The 20,701-nt window shown below is 41.9% G+C and overlaps 1 protein-coding gene across 3 annotated transcripts in view; it reads left to right on the forward strand.

Annotated features, from left to right (window-relative positions):
* The window catches only part of Asap (ArfGAP domain of ASAP), a 673,774-nt gene that overhangs the window by 147,267 nt on the left and 505,806 nt on the right, over window positions 1-20,701 (forward strand). For all 3 annotated transcript variants that reach the window (XM_090375988.1, XM_090375990.1, XM_090375989.1), the window contains exon 11: window positions 8,262-8,435. In XM_090375988.1, the coding sequence (XP_090232114.1) occupies window positions 8,262-8,435 (174 nt within the window). The remainder of the gene's footprint in view (window positions 1-8,261; window positions 8,436-20,701) is intronic.

Raw genomic sequence — 20,701 nt, forward strand, 5'->3', positions numbered from 1 at the left:
GTAAGACATAAATGTAATGAAGATATCACATCACAGGTCTCTGTTCAAAGAGCAATGAGTATTCTTTTTTGATACATGCAATCTGACCTCTGTGCATCTGGTTAGGACCTTAGAGAAATTTATATATGAGTTGGTTCTAATTAAGCTCTCAAAAGGCCTATAGACATAATTAAGAAGTCTCTATAGCTTGGAGATGAACAAATTGGTCCTTGAGGTTGTCACAGACATTCTCTCAGATATGCCAGACAAGCTGTACTTGCTACTTGGGAGTCTAAAACACTGATGGAACTGATATTCGGGTGACACTCAAGTCAAGTGGACCCAATTTCGGCGAAGTCCGGACGGTCTGTCACAGCCAAATCCTCTGCTTGCACCTTCACGATGGTGGGACTGTTAGTAATCCTGGGTATAACCTCCATGCACAAGTACATGGTGGGTGACCACCCAGGTGTGAACCAACGTAAGCAGGGGTCGAGGTGTGGTGCCCACACCACATGGAGGAACGCCGCCTCTCTATGTTACCAGGCAGTACTAGGTGGTAGATGACTCACATCAACTGGTGAAATACCACTTTGCTTATTGGAGGCTTGAAGTGGTGGAACTCATGTTTAGTCTCTAGAGCTTAAGTTTCGGTCAACCCTTCCCTATCTCTTCCATCATGCAGTATGATTGATGACTTTTGAGGTTATGATAAACGTCGTGGCGGGATCCAATATTCCTTACATTTCGAGGGTACAGCTCTAAAACGGTGTTCACAGGCCGGCTGCTAGTTAGTACACCGGACCGAACCTATTGGTAACTCTCTAGGAGGCTTCCGGATCAGCTAGTGTATAATCTTGCTACCTCTACTCTGCCAGATAGTGACTGGAGGGAGTCCGAGTAGTGTGTGTGCGGGGAGCATTGTCGAGGCCATGTTATGTCAAGGATCTGGGTATATTCTTACCACGTGTACGCCATATCCAAAAATTTCATTACTTCATACAGCATGTCCTACCCACTTTTTCTAGGCGCCTCCGTAGCCAGGTGGGAAGGAGCAGCAGTGCGTAGCACACGCTTCTTGATTAGACCGGGGTTCGAGCCCGTCACCACCAAATACGGAGGATGCGGAAAGGTTAAGGAATGACCACCGCATATCCTGGAGCAATATGGCCTTAGTTGCTAATGCTCCTAAAAACCAAACAACAACAACAACAACCCACTTTTTCTTACTATTGAGTACACCATGAATTGTCAAACTAAAAGAGCAAGCTTATCTGCCAACAGATCTAAACCTCCCAAGGACTTCCTAATTCATTTCACAAATATACGTGTTCTCAATTCTAATATCAATGATGTCCATTTCCACTTGCAGTTTGCCAAGCCCCATGTACTTTTTTCTGACAATCTCAGTTATCGGTTGATTCAACTACTGCTCATCTCAGGTGCCCAAATTATTCGCTGTATGATTCCTTACACCTGAAAGGTGGTATTTGTGCATATGTCCATTCTGATATTCCCTGTCAGAGACTTTGCAATTTGGAATCTCCTCTCTTTGATCTTCTCTGGCTTAAAATCTCTCTACCTCATTGTGTCCAATTCATCAGTTGTCTCTACCCTTCTCCCAACTCCACTAATCACTTGGAGCTCTTTGACTTCCTCTCATTGCAACTTGACTTTCTCCAGTCCAACTTTCCTAACAGTGAGGTAATTTTCCTTGGTGATTTTAATGTTCACAACTCCAGCTGGCTTCTGTTTTCTAGTTACACCGACCCAGCAGGTCGAGATGCTGAGGCTTTTGCAATTATTAATGACCTAGCACAGATTGTTCATTTACCTACGAGAATACTGGACAATCCTAATCATACAGCCAATACGCTTGATCTTTTTCTCAAAAACAACCCTTCTAAGTACACGGTCGAAGTGAGAGGTCCTTTAGGCACTTCATATCACAACTTGGTGATCGTCTCTTCTCCAATGGAACCTTTATCTCATGGCTATTCCCAAACTTGTGTTGTTTGGCATTACAAGAAGGCAAAATGGGATGACCTACAAGACTTCATTTCTTCTTTTCCTTGGTCGGATTACTGTTTCAAAACTTCTGATGTCAATGTTTGCTCAGATCGTGTCAGTGAAATTATTCTTGCAGGAATGGAATCCTTTATCCCACACTCCACTTTAAAATCTCGTCCTTTGGTTTTCCAATAAATGTGCTAAGGCTGTTCAAGAGAAGAATGTTGCATATCGTAATTGGCTTGTTTCTAATTCTTCAGTTTCATTTTCTGCCTACACCAAAGCTCGCAACAATTGTAAAGCAGTTATTAATCAGTCCAGACTAGAGTTTGAACAGGCTAAGAGTAGAAAACTTGCTTCTTGCCTTAATGGTAGCCGAGCCTTCTGGTCTCTTGCCAAAGCTATTGGCCGCAACTTTTGTCCATCTCTGCTCCCACCTCTGTCCAAATCAGATGGTTCTGTTGTCACTTCAGCCAAGGATAAAGCTGACCTGCTAGTATCCCATTTTTCTTCTAGCTCATGTATTAATGATCTTGGTAAAACACCTCCCACCATTTCCAACATGCTCCATTCAATCCCTCCTGTTGTCTTCTGTCAAAAGGATATCAGAAGGATTTTGATGAATCTTGATGCTAAGAAAGCTCCAGGTCCTGATGGTATTTCTCCACATGTTCTCAAAACCTGTGCTCCTGAACTTACTCCTATTCTTTGCCGCCTTTTTTCACTTTGTTATTCCAAAGGTGTTTTTCCTTCTGCTTGGAAATTTGCTCATATCCAGCCAGTTCCTAAAAAGGGTTACAAATCCCTCCCATCCAATTATCGTCCCATTGCAATTACTTCTACTCTTTCTAAAGTAATGGAGAAATCAATTAACTGCCAACTCTTAAACTACCTAGAAACCTTCTGTCTGATCAGCGATCGCCAGTATGGATTCCGTCAGTGTCGATCCATATTCTGGCTTATGTTACCCATTTATGGACTAATTCAATGGAAAGGTTCGGTGAAACACAAGTAGTTGCTCTTGACATCTCAAAGGCTTTTGATCGTGTTTGGCATAAAGGTTTTCTGAACAAGCTTCCATCTTATGGTTTGCGAACTGTTTTTAGTAATTGGTTATCCAGTTTTCTCTCTGATCTCTCACTGAGGGTGATGGTAGAATGCTCTCTAACTTTTCCACTAATGCCGGTGTCCCCCAAGGTTCAGTTCTTCCCCCCACTCTTTTCCTCTTGTATATCAATGACCTTCTTCCATTGACTGGAAATCCTATCCATAGTTTTGCCGATGATAGCACATTGCAGTCAACTTTCCATTTTGAGAAACCTTGTCCTGCTCAATCAGCTTCAACTTCTCGAAAATCTGCTACCAATTCCTTAAATGCCGATCTTCAGGTAATTCTCCAGTGGGGCAAAGACAACTTAGTTGATTTCAACCCTTCTAAAACTCAGTCTTGTCTTATATATAGCAAAAAGGATTCTTCTGCTCCTATGCTTATCTTTAGTGACACTCCAATTTCTAGGCAAAATGATATATCTCTTTTGGGGATTACCCTGACTTCTAATCTCTCTTGGCACAAGCAAATTACAAATATTGCTTCCTCTGCATCTAAAAAACTTGGTTTTCTCTTTCGCTCTCGGCGTTACTTTTCTTCCAAACAGCTGCTCACTCTGTATAAATCGCAAATCCACCCTGCCATGGAATATTGTTCCCACATCTGGGGTAGTGCCCCCGAAACCTCGCTCAGGCTTCTTGATTCCATTCAGAAGAGGGCAGTTAGGTTAATTAATGATTCATCTCTAACAGAGTCTCTCCACTCGCTTTCTCATAGATGTACTGTTTCTGCTGCATGCCTCTTCTACAGATACTTCCATGGGCATTGTTCTTCTGAATTGGCTTCTATAATTCCCACTCTCTCTTTCAAAACAGTCCGAACATGTGCAGCCAACATCCATTTACTGTCCAACTTCAAACCCACAGAATCAACTTTTCATCTTCCTCATTTATTCATTCAACTGCCGTTTTCTGGAACAACCTTCCTTCATACGTATTTCCTGAAAATTACAATCTACAGAAGTTCAAGTCCAATGTCAACAAATATCTTCTTTCGTCTTCTCAACCTCCAACCCAAGCACGGTACTTAGTACTATAGGTTCTAATACCTCTCGTGTTTGGGGTTCACATAAAAAAAAAAAATAAATAAAAATAAATAAATCTCCTATTTACAAGGTTCAAAGGGCAAAGTGTGTTTCTACAGATCTGTAAATACGATTCCTGGGACATCGAAAATAATGGAGTCAGCAGTTAAAGAAGTGGTGAAAGATAATCTTGAAAGGAGCCCAGATGTAAGGCAATCAAAGCCTGTTTGTTAAAGGTAGATCATTCCTGCCCAATCTGATTAACTATAGGGAGGTTGTTACAAAGGAACTGGATGCAAAGAATAATTTTCATGTTATGTACTTAGATTTCAGTAAAGCTTTTGATAGTGTACCACATGTACAGTTATATTGTGTGAATTGTGGCAATGTGGCATAGGTATAAGGTATGTTTGTGTCAGACGGCACCTGGGATTTCTCTCGTCTCCACGTGTGTTCGCTGTATCGAGGACAGTACACTGTCAAGCCAGAGACTTGAAAGTGAATAGGCCATATCTGTGCAGTGTGATGTGTTGTGCCCATTGTTTGTCCTGCTTATTGGCCACCAGGCCTCTAGTGGGGCCTGACATTGCCCATACCTCGCCACGTGGAGGCTAGCTGGGTGTGTCCAGAATCATGAGAAGTTGCTCTGTCAGGTCCTGCCACCTAGTTTCCTGGGATTTCGGTGGCTAGGACCTAAGAAAAAAAAAATCCACGTGTTTGATGTTAATTCTTAATGAGATTGCTGTTAGGAAATCGCTGGTTGGGGTTGAACTCTAGAGAGAGATGTGTTAAAAGGCCTAATAGGTCGGGCAAAATTTTGTTATTAAATTTAGACGTGTGGGCTACACACTAGATGAAAGATAATAGTGGGAGGGGAGGGCAGGCCGAAGACAGGATAGAAGTAGAAGTAAGAGGGTTGATAGAGGAGATGACCCTTGCTAGGCAGTGTGGCATGCCTGTGCCACACCAGAGGGAAGTTTGGATGGCAGGTGGGGGAGACAAAGAAAAGTTATCTTCCCCCTACCATGGATAAGGTATACAGGTAGAGTGGGAGGGAGGCTGAAGACTGGGGGGTGAAAGTCAGAAGTATGGGGATGATAGAGAAGGCGACTCCAGGTGGTCAGTGAGGCAGGCCCATGCTTCACCAGGTGAAGAGACTGGTCGGCAATGGGAGGGAGGAAACAGAGCATGTCTTCTCTCCCTCCTGCTGGGGATAGGGAATTAAAGATGAATAGGGTTAGGGTACCCCATTCAGATCACCATATAGCATTTGGCAGCGGAGCTGCTGGTGGTCCTGGTCCATTCCCAGCAGAGATCAGACCGAAGCTTGATCGTTCATGGGATGGTTCCCGTACGTTCTGCAGTCTTCAGAGGATGTCAAAAGGTCCGGGTTTGCTTGTCGGCATTTATGGGGTCTTTCTTGTGTCATTTCCCATCTATGTGGTATTTGTGTCACTGTTGTTTATAGAGTCATTTCTCATTGATTCGACTTTAAATCCACTTCAGGGTTTAGTGCCTTGATCATCGGAGACCATTGGGTTCCAGGCGTCTTCTGTGGGACGATTGCCTTTGAGGTTTGTTCATTTCCTTATTGTGTCAGTGGATGGTTGCGGTTCGCTGCAATAAGAGCTCTCTGTCTTGTGAACTGGGCCAGTGCATAGTTGGAGAAAGCTTGATATTCCTACCTGGTGTCCAAGATGTGGTTCTCCTGGCAATATGGTAGATACTGTATTTTGGTGATGAATGCACTGTGGAGGTCGTCATAGAGCTGGCAATCATGCATGAGTGCTGCCAGCTCTCCAGCTTCCCTGCAGGTGGGATCTTCCTGTATTCCGAGTAGGGATAGCTTTGCATTTAAAGCTCCATGTCCTGTCAGAAGGTATGTTACTTGTACCCCGGGGAGAACCAGGGTGGGGAGTTCAGAAAAACCTGGCCAATGTTGGGCAGAAACTTTCTGGTGATTTCGCTTTTTTGCAAGGTGGCCCATCTATCCTGCCATACCTGCAACAGGTGAGCATGCAGCTTTCTCTTCTCCATAGTCTTGCCATTGGTGATGTCGGTGGTGAATCCCAAACATGCCTGTGGAATACCCTTGTCCAGGTGGTGCATGAGGCCCCGTTGAATGATCTATAAGTCCAGTGGAAGGACTTGCAGGGCATGCATACTCACTGTGCTGCAAGCTCGAGTAATGGTCATAAGGATTGATCGGTGAATCGAGTCATTGATTCGTTTATTGATAAGTTGTAGCTTTGTGATACCATGCGCCAGATGCATACGTGACTATTGGGGTGAAGATGGTTTTATAGAAAAGACGTAGCATCCGTCTGTCTAGACCCCAGTCTCTGCGAGTGACTCTGGCAGCCAATGCAGTGTACCATCTGACTTTTGTGCGCAAGTATTTCAGGTGGTCCTGAAATGATAGGTTTGGATCTAGGATCACACCTAGGTACTTTAGCTGCTTTGAGAATTTAATTGTTTTCTGGTAAATCTTGATTTGTGGAGGCTGCCTGAGGTTGAGGCACCCCTTGAGTAGGATGCAGTTTGTCTTTCCAGGGGATATTCTAAGTTGATTTTGCTTTGCCCATTCCTGAAGGGTGGACAGAGCCCAGTTTGTCAATGTCTCCAGTTGTGTCCTTGAGTCCACTGACACTGTTAGTATCAGGTCATCAGCAAAGGCCTGTGATTTTGCCTCATCAAGGTCTGTGGCTAGGAAGGAGTCCATTACTACACTCCACAGTAGTGGTCCAAGGACCGAACCCTGTGGACAGCTGCGAAATGTATTCTTGGTGAGGGTCCCATAGGGAGCAACAATCCTGATGGATTTGTTTGTGAGGTAGCTCTTGATGACGCTGTAGAGGTTGCCTGGGTTCACAGCAACCTGAAACCTTGCCAAGATGCTCAGCCACCAAAGTGAGTCGAATGCCCCAGCAAAGTCCATGGCAATCACGAGGAAATACTTCTTGGTGCATCTTCTTACTTGTAGTTGCGTTAAGGCGTCCACGGCTGAGCGACCCCGTCGGAAGCCAAATTGGTTGGGTGAGGCCAGGCCAGCCCTATCATAATATTGCTGTATTCGTCCATAGAGGAGTTTACTTGCAACTGTTAGAAGTGCGATTGGTCTGTACGAGTCTAGGAAGTGTGGTGGTTTGGTCTGATTTTTCAGAATTAGTTTGACGTTTGCTTTCTTCCATGAGGTCAGGAAGGTGCCAGAGTGAGTACAGAGGTTGAAGAGTTGAGCAACAGGTTTGTCGCACACTCTACTGACCTTTTGATGATTTCGGGCTTCAAAAGGTCTGGTCCAGTGCATTTATTTCCCCTGATGAGGGTGGCAGCACTGTTGAGCTCCTCCTAGGTGAAGTGAGGTTCTGTCATTGCTGTTTGATAGCTTTCATTTTCTAAGCAGAGTTGGATCTGTTCTGTTGTCACTGGTTGTATAACCGGGTGGAAGACTGTGTCCAGGATATTGGACATGGTCTGCTCCCAGGTTGTGAACATGTCGTCTTGGGTCAATATGATGGTAGCAATAACTTCCCTTCGGGGCAGTTAATTCGTGGTCAGTTTGTAGACGATTCCCCAGGGGTTCTCGTTGGCAATGTGGCATTGGAGGAAGTTCTATTGTGGATAAAGGGATGGTTTAGTGGTAGAAAACAATGCGTTTTATGGGATATATGGAAATTTATATTCAGCCAAAGTAACTGGATTGTGAGAATAAACATCTACCAAGTACTGTGGAAGTGGGTAATTTGAATAAATTTAATGAAGATTTGAAGAAATTATTGGCAGAATTGGGCAAAACGAACTGCTTACTTTTTTTTTTTTTTTGTTGTTGTTGTTGTTGGTGCTATATAACCTTTGGTTTCTTGTCTCATGTTGCCAATAATAATACAATTTTTTTTTTGAATAAACCTATTCATTATTTCTAGTTGGGATAATTTAAATGAGGAACAGTATATTAATGTATTAAAATTGTAAAATGAAAAGTTTCATTAAATTTACTAGTTCATCTGAACTAGTAAACAAATGCAATTTATTAAACAATATATATAAAAACAGAACTTTTGCAGTTTAAATGTGAGAGGATTTTTTTTTCTCTTATGTTCTTTTAATAATGTGTTGGATCTTTTACCAATTTTTTTGTAGCCTATATCTACGTTACAGTCAGGTTATAGCCTTCATCAGCTTCAGGGAAATAAACATTATGGTTATAGCAAAATTGGACATCTCCTTAAGAAATCCGATGGAAAGATGCGTAAAGTTTGGCAGAAACGTCGCTGTGAGATAAGAGAAGGATATTTGTATATTTCACATTCTGATGTAAGTAATAATATGTATGAGAACATAATTAAGCAATTTACATCTCTGGCTCTTTCTAAACTCATAAATTATTTTTCCCATTTGTACTTATAGAGTAATCAAAATATGAACAAACGTCAATGCTAAAAAAGTTTGAATGTTAAATGCAGTATAAAATATTGGTGTAAATACACCATAGCTCATAAAAGTAAACTACAATCACGGTTGGCACCACTACCCAGACGGCACCATTTCATTGCAGGTGCCCTAGTGTTGCATGATTGCAGCAAAAGGCTCAAGCTAATGGGAGTGCTGTGGCTCAGAGGAGAACTGAGAGGGGGAACTTTCCCTCCGAATCACAACCTTTTAAAATGCACTGCTTGCATGATGTTTGTGGAGCTGTCGGGTACAGGACATGATATTGCCATGGGTATGTCTTTGTGTGTGCGCGATGCAAGGAGTGTAACGAAATCAGGTGACAACTCAGCGTTGTTATGGGCCTATATGAGTGGTTGAAGGACAGGGTGGATGCCCTCGAAGGATCTAAATTGAGGGGCCCATCAAGCTCTCAGCTGCCCACAGCGGCAACCTCCAAGGCAGAATGCACTGGTCCCACAGGAACTAGTAGTTGTTGGTGACTCTATTGTCAGGGAAACGGGGAACATGCTTTGTAAAAAAGAATAGGTGGAACAGGACCAGGGTATGTCTACCAGAGGCAAAGGGTGATAACGTTGTAGAGCGGATATCATCTTTTAAGGGCATAAAAGGTGATACAGTTGTACATGTTGGCACTAATGATATTAAGAGTAGAAGACCGGCGGAATTACTTAACAAGTACAGGTCACTGTTGAAAAAAAGCCGTGAATTAGGGTTGAATTTGAAAGTGTCAGCAATTCTGCCCAGACACGATAGGAGGGAGTATATGATGAGAGCCTTGTCGATCAATTCGGCCCTGGAAAGATTGTGCAAGGCTCAAGGGGTAGAATTTTTTTCAGCCTGCTCTGTATTTGTTAACAGGAGAGGCTGCTTCTACACTTAAACAGAAGGGGTGCAAGAATATTTGCTGATTAGCCACTGGCAGAGGTGAAAGTAATTCTTGCACTGCTTCTATTGGAATGAGCAGAAGCCTGGAAAACAAGATGCAGGATATTTCAGAGACTGCTGGGAGTCATTGCAGTACAAGTAAATACATAGGTTGTGTTAGGGTAGCTAAGAATAGGAACAGGTGCATGTATACATGTGTGTACACCAATGCTAGGAGTTTGGTAAATAAATCTGATGAATTTGAGGTATTGCTCAAAGCATCAAATGCGGATATTGTTGAGATATAAGAGATGTGGTGTAACACAGATATAAGCAATGCAGAACTGGAATTTGCGGAGTACAACATCTATAGAAAGGATAGGGAAGAAGAAGGGGTTATGCTATTAGTTAAGAAACACATAAAATCCAAGGAAGTGAAGCCAGTCGACATCGCTGGACAGTTCAGTGTCGAGTCAGTTTGGTGTGACATAAGCATTGGGAGATCAAAATTGAGAGTAGGAGTGTGCTATAGGCCAAACGACTCTGATGAGTATAATAAGAAACTGTACAGTGAAATAGAGTGGGCCAGTAAATCAGAGAGTCTTATAAAGGGGGGATTTTAATTTTCCAGATATTGACTGGACTTTGTGGGTTGGTTACTCACACACTAGTAAGACTTTTGTGGATTTATTGGATGATTGTTTTCTACATCAGCATGTTTGGGAGGCAACTAGAGGGAGTAATACTCTTGATTTGATTATCAGTAGTGATTCTTCATGCATTAAGAATCTGCAGATTAAGGAACCACTAGGTGGCAGTGATCACAGTGTGCTGAAGTGGGATTTACTCAAAGAGGTAACTACCATCAGGAGCAAAGGGAAGGGTTATTGCTTTCGTAAAGGCGACTACGATGGTCTGAGATAGTATTTAAATTCTACACAGTGGGACCAACGGTTGATGTTACCAACAGCAAATTCAAAATGGGAAGCATTCAAAGAACTTATCTTGGAAGCTACCAGGCTTTATATACCAACTAAGAAATGTTGTTCAAGGTTTATGCCTAAATGGATGTCAGATGAACTAATGAGAAATATGGCAGAGAAGAAAAATGCATGGGATACATATAAATTAACACGTGACACAGAAGCCTATGAGAGATATAAGTTGATCTGTAACCAAGTTATAAAGCAGGTTAGGCAGGCGAAAGCAAATTACGAGAAATCTTTGGCAAGGGATGCGAAGAAAAACAGCAAAGAGTTCTTTATTTATGTAAACTCTAGAAGGAAGGGGATGAATCAGATTGGTCCACTTGATATCGATGGTTCAACTGTTGATGATCCTGCTCAGGTAGCTAACAAACTAAATGAATATTTTGCATTAACATTCACACATGAGGAGTTATTCTGAGAGGGATATGCCAGAGGTGTATTGAACTCTGGCATTAAGCTAGAGAATCTTGTACTAACTGAGAGTAAAGTGAAGGAGAAATTGTTGAAGATTAACACAAGAAAGGCACCTGGGGTGGATGAGATCTATCCAGTTATATTAAAGGAGGCAGCAAAGGAAGTAAGCAAACCCTTAGCCATAATTATGAGAGATTCCTTGGACTCAGGGGAGGTACCCATAGACTGGAAATGTGCAAATGTGACCCCAATTCACAAAGGAGGATCAAAGGCTGACACATGCAGATCATGGGGTTGTATCAATGATATATCAGAATTTTGCCAGCAGGGAGAAGGAGGTGATTGTCCCTCTGTATAAGGCAATGGTCTAGCCACACCTTGAGTACTGCGTACAGGTCTGGAGGCCTCATTTTAGGAAGGATGTAGATTTACTTGAGCATGTACAGAGAAGGGCAACAAGATTGGTGAGGGGAATGAAGGGATCCTCTTATCAAGAGAAGCTTAAGTTCTGCAAATTGCAGTGGCTGGAGACTGGCACCTGTGCAGTGATCTGATTGAGGTGTATAAGGCCTTGAATGGGTTGAGCCTGCTGAATTCTAATGGGATCCTTCCACTTGTTCAGATTACAAACCTAAGGGGACATAAATTCAAATTAAGAAAAGACAGATGTACAATAGAATAGAAAACCGTACTCAGAAAATAGCTCGCTAAGAGAACGTCTGAGCCAGCTTGAAGATTATCAACGAAAGTCCTTGAGCGTACTACAAGGTCTCTTGCCCGTGAACTCTAGACTCCCTTGTCCTAGCCCACTGGAACGCCCATCTCCCACACCTGAGTCATCGCTACTACCCAAAATGGATACAGTTACACTTTCTAAAGACAGCGCCTATAGCGCCATGCTGATATCAACGAAACGGAACTCTGACATTGCAGGCATGAATGGAGCACAGCAAAGCCAGATGCCCGGACCTCAACCGACGCAAGCATCCCCACGCCAACGGTATTCCAGAACAGCAAAACCACCTTGATTGGCACGAGAGTAGTTAACACTAGATCGCCAAGCTATCAGCAATACTCATGCAAATATCTTCATTAGCAGGCTGTATCCGTTGACAAAAGTTGAAGAAATTCAGGCACTATTGATGGAACTACGCATACCCGGTAAGCCTTTCAAAATCAATACCAAGCATCCGTCTTATGCTTCCTTTAGGATTCAGATTGATGGGCCTAATTACCAACAATACCTCAATGCAGAATACTGGCCCAGAGGTCTGTTGGTAATGCCATACTATGGGACACCAAAGAACAAGAACTTGTCAAGCCCGAACCCCATTCCACAACAATGTATAACTACACCAGCATAGCTACCTGGCCTCTCTAGCGCAGTCTCCCAAATTATATCTGAGAGCGGGTGCAACTTATGGATGTCTAACGTGGAGATGATGAGCGAACATCGGACCGATCGCATTCCAGTTAGAATATCCAGAATGAGAGCACATCGAATGCGACATCAATCCCGGGACGAGATTTCAGATCATTATGTGAAAAGCAAATACTGTTCCAAGAGTAATCTCATCATAGTACAACCTTCTGTCGAAGTAAAAATTCGATGTTTCCTACAAAACATCAGGAGTATCAAAAACAAGCTAGATGGTCTACTTGATTTGCTTTCCTGCTCAGAGTACGACTTTGTCATTCTGATTGAAACCTGGCTCAGAGATGAAATGGAAATTGCTGCCTTCACCTCAAATCTTGGCTATCACACGCTGGCTGCTAATAGAATTGGGAGACGAGGTGACGGTGTAGCAATCTGTCAAAGGAGTTCACTACCGCTGATTAAGGCATCCACTTATCCAGGAGGTGACATAGAAGCTGTTCTTGGAATCTACCGAATTGCTGGTTTGTCGATCTCTGTGTGTGCCGTTTATTTACCTCCACCAGTTTCTGAGGATTCTGTCCTTAATCTGACAGCATGGCTGTCACCACAATCAATCATCAGCAAAAGCTCATCATCCTCGGAGACTTTAACCTTCCACTGCCAGCCACAAAGAAGCTCCTAGATACTCTGTCATTGAACATGTCGGAAATGGGCATTGGTCTTATTCATGTTCCTCCTTCACACGGCGATGCCATCCTGCAGCGCATCTTCGCAAACTGTTTAGTAGAGGAAACCCTGACCATAACTGAGAACTTCCTCCCGTCCAATCATGTTCCGATTGCTGCGATGATATCTCTGCAGGCACCTAAGGAGGAATGTACACAAGTACAAACTATGAACACTGTCAGGAGAGTATACAATCCAAAATACATCAACATTGGAAAAGTTACTATCCTCTTCCAACTTTACCCATGGAACATACTGGCTGAACTTAAAATAAATGAGGCTGCCTACTGGCTTTCGAGATGGATGGAATTCATTGCAAGGTCTGCAATGTCCAAAACTTGCATCCTTAGTCCCCACTCAAAGCCATGGTGGAATGACCTCCTGACCAAGGCCTTTAGGGAAAAACAGGCAGCCCATGCCTCTTACAAGAAGTTGCCTTCACAAGAGTCATACGCCAGATTTTCCAAAGCAAGGATGGATTTTCAGAAGAGGAAACAATTTTCTATTGACAATTTCATGAACCGCCGTCTATCCAGGGGAAAACGTGTGTGGTCCACAAGTCATATTTGCACTCCTCTGTCTTTAGATGTCCAGGAATGGTGTGAGCATGTGCTGCGTTTTAAGCGAGATCACCGTGTGTCTGAAGCATATCCTTGGAACGAAGCGTTTAACGTTTCTTCACCTTCTAGTAATACAGAAATTTCCGAAGAACAACTAATAAAAATAATCAATTCACTACCTGACAAGTCCACCATGGGAATTGACGCAATACCTCTGTTTAGTCTAAAAATTGCTTCTCATTTCATCAGCAAAGAGCTCACTCAACTCTACAACAAAGTACTCAAATTTGCACAGGTGCCTTCAAGCTGGTTATCATACAGAGTCGTGGCAGTTCCGAAAAAGCCTCATGCGAAAAGGCCGGCTGACTTCAGACCAATATCAATTGCCTCTCCCTTCCTGAAATGCCTCGAGAAGTGCATCTATAATGATGTAGCACTCGCAATCTTTGCGCATAGGCCAGAACACACCCATTATGCCATGCCTAATAGATCTACGGTAACCTGCCTACAGTCATTATCACAGAAAATACTTCAGGCCTGGAATGACAACGAAGATCTTCACACCATTTTTCTCGACATGAAATCTGCTTTCGACTCAGTCCAAATAACACCCCTTCTTGCCTTGCTTGAGAGATTCTACGGGATATCCGGAAAGATGCTCGAGATCCTCAGTAGTTTGCTATCTAGGAGAATGCTTCACTTCGAAGGCGATGGCGTTAAAGTCACTAAAAGCGTCGAAGTAGGGATCCCACAAGGTGGTTGTCTCTCAGCCTTGTTATTTGCAGCAATATTCATTCCACTAAATGGATCAAATTCCAGCGTTCCTATCGTATGCTGATGATATTGTTTGTTACTTGCCATGCAAACGCCATGTTGGTCCTTCACAAGAAAGACAAACCGCCTCTGAATCTGTAAACAGCTACCTAAATACATTCTATAAGTATGCTAAATTTTTTGGCCTGTCAGTCAATCCAGAGAAGTCAAACTATCTCATCTTTACGCCAAGTCGGATGACTCCTGCTAATACTGCATCTTCTCTACTTCCGGTATTGGCAGGAAATGTCCGGACTCCCACAGATAGTGTCAATTTCCTAGGAGTAATCCTTGATGCCAACCTCACCTATAAAAAACAAATCCAAGCTCAGTATTCCAAAGCCCTGAGAGCGTTCTGGGGAATGAAAATTGATCTGTGCAAAACGCACAATAAGCAAATAATCAAGAAGTACCTCACAACTTACTTCTGTAGTGTGCTCTCCTATGCCGTGGAAGTTTGGTCGGCGGCACCACGCACCAGCCTCAGGAAACTATGGGGCCTCGAATTCTGGGTGCTGAAGTGGGCCAACTTGTGGTCGCACCAGATCTACCCAACATCTAAATCTACTCTCTGCTGCAATCTGCAATATACGCCCATGGTTCACAGAGCTCATGTGCTAAAAATAAAGTCATTCCTTCATCTGTGCTCAGCTAATCAGGATCACATCAACATCTGGAACACGGTTGGTTGGCGTTTGCCAGGCAGACATCTCCGTAGTACCCCCTCCTTATGCTCAAGGCTCCAGCGGTTACAGAATTTCAAAAGACACTTCCCAAATGTGACTCTGGACACTCAACTCGCTCAACATCAACATCGACCTGTGGAATATAGACAAGGCATATCGAGGTGGCATCTTGTCCCATCTTGTGGTTTGTAAAGGACATTTATGTAAGTGTCGATCTTAGTTAGCCGATGTCATTTCATGTTCTGCTCAACTTGTAGTCCTTTTTCGCAGTAATTACTACTTCATTCATTTTTACATTTTTGACTATTATCTTTGCTTTGATCTATTAATTATTATTTAGTTGTTATTATTATTTATTTATTTATTTTTTTTATAAATCAAAATCACTTGTATAAACAACTAAATGTAAGATTCCTCTGTTTTTCTGTGTAAGGAATCACTAGTGTATAAAATTTATGTTAATAAAGAATCTTATTATTATTATGTGTGGAAATTTGCCTTTAGCCAGTGGGTGGTTAATTGTGGGAACAAACTTCCATCTGTCATTGTGGAAGTTGATAGGTTGAATAAATTTAAGGAGGAACTGGACAGGCATTTGGAGCGAATGGTGTGATTTTTTTTTTTTTTTTTTTTTTTGGGCTGATGTTGCATAAGCTCATACACTTGCTTTCTTGCATCACATGCCACTACTACTAGTACTACAACAAATAATTATAGATCTGTGTGTTTAACTTGTGGTCCAGGAAAATTAATCGAAGCACTGGTTAAAGAAACACTGCAGGATCATCTACACAAGACTTCAGTTATAGCTCGGACACAGTATGGTTTTGTTAAGGGGAAGTCTTGCCTGACCAATTTGATTGGATACTATGATGCAGTCACAAAAGAACTGGATGCATTGAATAACTTTGATATTATATACTTGGATCTTAGAAAGGCTTTTGATACTGTTACACATGGAAGGCTGCTGCACAAATTGGAGCAGTGTGGCATTGGAGGCAAATTGCTGCTATGGATAAATGGGTGGTTGAGGGGGAGAAGTCAGAGAGTGGTATTCAATGGATACTGCTTATTGTGGACTAATGTTATTAGTGGAGTCCCAGAGGGTTCAGTGTTGGGTCCATTATTGTTTTCTGTATTTATAAATAATATTAATGATGGTATATCAAGCTTAATAATACAGTATGGAAGAAAAGTGAACTCCCTAATGAATGGAAATGGAAAACAGGAATGGTAATAAATTTGTCCAAGTTTTCAGATGATACAAAGGTTGGCAGGTTTGTTAAGGACACTACTGACGCTATGCTCCTGCAACAGGATCTGGAAAGGTTGAGCAGATGGGCTGAGAGGTGGCAAATGAAGTTTAACATTGACAACTGTAAAGTACTACATATGGGGAAACAGCAACCCCAGAGCAATGTATCACCTCTGTGGTACTACACTGACAGTGGTAGAGAATGAATAGGACTTGGGGGTAATTGTGCAGGCTGATATGAAGTTCTCTGAGCGGTGCAGATAGGCTGCAAGAGTAGCTCATGGTGTCTTGTCAATGATATACAGGAATTTTTCTAGCAGGGATGAGGAGGTGATTATTCCCTTCTATAAGCCAATGATCAGGCCACACCTTGAGTACAGTATACAGGTCTGGAGGCCTCATTTCAAGAAGGATGTAGACCTGCTGGAACAAGTACAGAGAAGGGCAACAAGATTAGTGAATGGAACAAAGGGTTGCTCTTACGAAGAAAGGCTTAAAAGTTTTGCAAATTAGTGTCTGGAGACTAGGCATCGGCGAGGTGATCTGATAGAGGTGTATAAAGCCTTGAATGGTTTGAGCATGCTCAATGCTGTGGGATTCTTCCTTTTGCTCAGAATAATCACCTGAGAGGGCATAAATTCAAATCGAGGGAAAACAGATGTGGGATAGATGTGTGGAAATTTGCCTTTAGCCAGCGGGTAGTTGGTTGGTGGAACAGACTTCCATCCCTTGTTGTGGAAGTTGGTAGCCTAAATAAATTTAAGGCTCAACTGGATAGGTATTTCGAATGGAAGGGTGAAGTGGATTTTTTTTTTTTTTTTTGGCTGATGCTGCATAAGCTTGCTTTCTTGCATCATGTGCCTCTACTAATGCTAATGCAGCACTGGGGTACCTGCACTGAAACAGTGCTGTCTGAGTGGTGATGCCAACTGAGAATTAGTAACAGTAGTTTTCTCTATTGGTGAAGCGTTACTTATTCTAGGTACTGTAATACATGGTAACTCATTGTGAAGGTAGTCACAATATGAGATACAATTAAGTTGATGCCTTTACACTATGATTGTAGCTTACTTTTATGATCTAACTATGGTGTTTTTACACTGATATTTTATAGTATATTTAAGCTCATATCATATTATGCATTGCACATTTACATTTTTTACTATAGTGTGTTAAATGTACATATCAGTAAAATTCTTTCATCTATGTAGAGAATAATTATGAGGGATGTTCTGAAAGTAAATATGAAGGAAACTGTGACAGTATTTATTATCACAAAGATGGTAAGTTGCCTGTCCACCATTTTTAGTATCACACAGTAGGAATCAATTGAGACAATAGGATTCCCATAATGTTTTTTATATGATGTCAGAGATACAACTACTTTCACATACACAGACAAAACAACATTACTTTTCTATATAATCACCATTCCTTTTTGGATACTTGTCTTAGTGGGAAATTCCTGCTGTGGCACCAGTCACAAAGAAATTCAAGTCAACTGCCTATAACAAGGTCTTTACTGTTGCAATATTATCATCATTTACAAACCACAGATTCAATAAATGCCACAGGTGGATCTTAAAGAGATCAAAGGCCAAGAACTTTAGGATAGTGCTTGGTATTTACTACACTGAAAACTGACAGATGAGGTCTAACACAGAAAAATGTAAGGTACTGAATTTTTCAAAGTAATCTTAGAATACAGTAGACAGTATGCTACTCCAACTGGATCTAGATAAGTTGGGAAAATGGGCTGAGAAGTCTAACATTGACAAATGCAAAGTAATGCTTATGTGTAGTGATAACTGAAGAGAAACGTACCAACTGTGTGGTACTACGCTCAGGGAAGTGGAAAGTGAAAAAGACCTGGGTGTAATTGTGCAGTCAAATATGAAGTAGTAGTAGTAGTGGCATGTGATGCAAGTGTATGAGCTTATGCAGCATCAGCCATAAAAAAAAAAATCACACCATTCCCTCCAAATGCCTGTTCAGTTCCTCCTTAAATTTATTTAACCTATCAACTTCCACGTCAGATGGAAGTTTGTTCCAGCAATTAACCACTCGCTGGCTAAAGGCAAATATCCACACATCTTTACTACATCTGTCTTTTGTTAATTTGAATTTATGCCCCCTTAGGTTCGTAATATGAACAAGTGGAAGAATCCCATCAGAATTCAGCATGCTCAACCCATTCAAGGCCTTATACATCTCAATCAGATCACCCCGCAGGTGCTTAGTCTCGAGCCACCATTGCCTTATACAGAGGGACATTCACCTCCTTCTCCCTGCTAGCAAAATTTCTATATATCATCGAGAAAACCCCATGACCTGCCCTGGCAGCCTGTCTGCATTGCTCTGAAAACTTCATATCTGACTGAACAATTACTCCCAGGTTTTTTTCATTTTCTACCACCTTAAGTGTAGTACCATACAGTTGGTACATTTCTCTGGGGTTACTTCTACCCATATGCAGTACTTTGCATTTGTCAAGGTTAAACTTCAGTTGCCACTTCTTAGCCCATCTGCCCAAATTTTCTAGATCCTGTTGTAGTAGCACACTGCCATTACTGTCATTAACAACCCTGCCAGCCTTTGTATAATCTGCGAACTTCGACACTAAGCCTGATATACCTTCATTAATATCATTGATAAATATACAAAACAACAGTGGACCCAACACCGAACCCTGTGCGACTCCACTAATAACATTAGTCCATGAAGAGCAGCACCCATTGATTACCACCCTCTGTCTTCTCCCACTCAACCATCCTTTTATCCATTGTAGCAACTTACCCTTAATACCATTCTGCTCCAATTTGTACAATAGTCTTCCATGCGCAACAGTGTGAAAAGCTTTTCTGAAATCCAAATATATGATATCAAAATTATTTTTTGCATCCAGTTCCTTTGTAACCACATCATAATATCCTATCAAATTTGTAGGTGCCTCCGTAGCCAGGTGGGAAGGAGCAGCAGTGCATAGCACACGCTTCTTGATTAGACCAGAGTTCGTGCCCGTCGCCATCAAATACCGACGATGCGGAAAGGTCAGGGAATGACCCCCGCATATCCCGGAGCAATATGGCCTTAGTTACTAATGCTCCTAAAAAAAAAAAAAAAAAAAACCAACCAACCTATCAAATTCGTGAGACAAGACTTTCCCTTAACAAACCTATGCTGTGTCTGAATTATTGCTGCAGTCTTGTCTAGATGATCCTGCAATGCATCTTCAACCAGTGACTCCATTATTTTACCCGGAACAGAAGTTAAACTAACTGGTCTGTAATTACTCGTGTCACCCTTCGATCCCCTTTTGTAAATTGGGGATACATTTGCACATCTCCAGTCCTTGGGGACCTCCCCTGAGTCCACGGATGCTCTCATAATTATGGCTAAGGGTTTGCTTAGTTGCTTTGCCGTCTCCTTTAATATAACTGGATAGATCCCATCCATCCCAGGTGCCTTTCTCATGTTTAACTTCAACAATTTTCCCTCCACTTTGCTCTCAGTTATTACAAAATCATTAAGCCTCCTGCTACAATTTGATAAACTTCTGCCATTTTCAAACCTTAATTACTCGTCATGTGTGAATGTAGATGCAAAATACTCATTCGTTTGTTTGCTATCTGAGCAGGATTATCAACAGTCGAACCATCGATATTAAATGGACCAATCAGATTCATCCCCTTCCTTTTAGATTTTATATAAGTAAAGAAATCCTTGCTGTTTTTCTTAGCATCCTTTGCCAAAGATTTCTCGTAATCTGCCTTCACCTGCCTAACCTCCTTTGTGACCTGATTACAGACTAGCTTATATCTGCCATAGGCTTCTGAGTCACTTGATAATTTATATGCATCCCATGCATTTTTCTTCTCTGTCACGCGTTTCATTAGTTCATTTGTTAGGCACCTCCGAAGCCAGGTGGGAAGGAGCAGCAGTGCGTAGCACACACTTCTTGATTAAACCGGGGTGCGAGCCCATCACCACCAAATACAGAGGATGCGGAAAGGTCAGGAATGACCACCGCATATTCACGGAGCAATATGGCCTTAGTTGCTAATGCTCCTAAAAACCAAGTAACAAACAAGTTCATTTGATAATCATCTAGGTCTAAACCTTGAACAATATTTCTTAATTGGTATGAAACTTTTTGTAGCTTCCACGATTAATTCCTTGAATGCTTGCCACTTAGAATTTACTGTTGGTAACATCGTCAGTTGATCCCACTGTACAGAATTTAAAAACTGTCTGAGACCACTGTACTCACCTTTACGGAAGCAAAAACCCTTTTCTTTTCTCCTGATGGTAATTACATCTTTAAATAAATCCCACATCAGTACACTGTGATCACTGCCACCTAGTGGTTCCTCTTTCTGCAAATTTTTAATACACGAATGATCACTGCTTATAACCAGAACAAGAATATTACCCTCTCCTCTC

The sequence above is a fragment of the Mastigoproctus giganteus genome, chromosome 6 (assembly GCF_048544385.1).
Source record: "Mastigoproctus giganteus isolate SK-2022 chromosome 6, ASM4854438v1, whole genome shotgun sequence".
NCBI lineage: Eukaryota > Metazoa > Arthropoda > Arachnida > Uropygi > Thelyphonidae > Mastigoproctus > Mastigoproctus giganteus.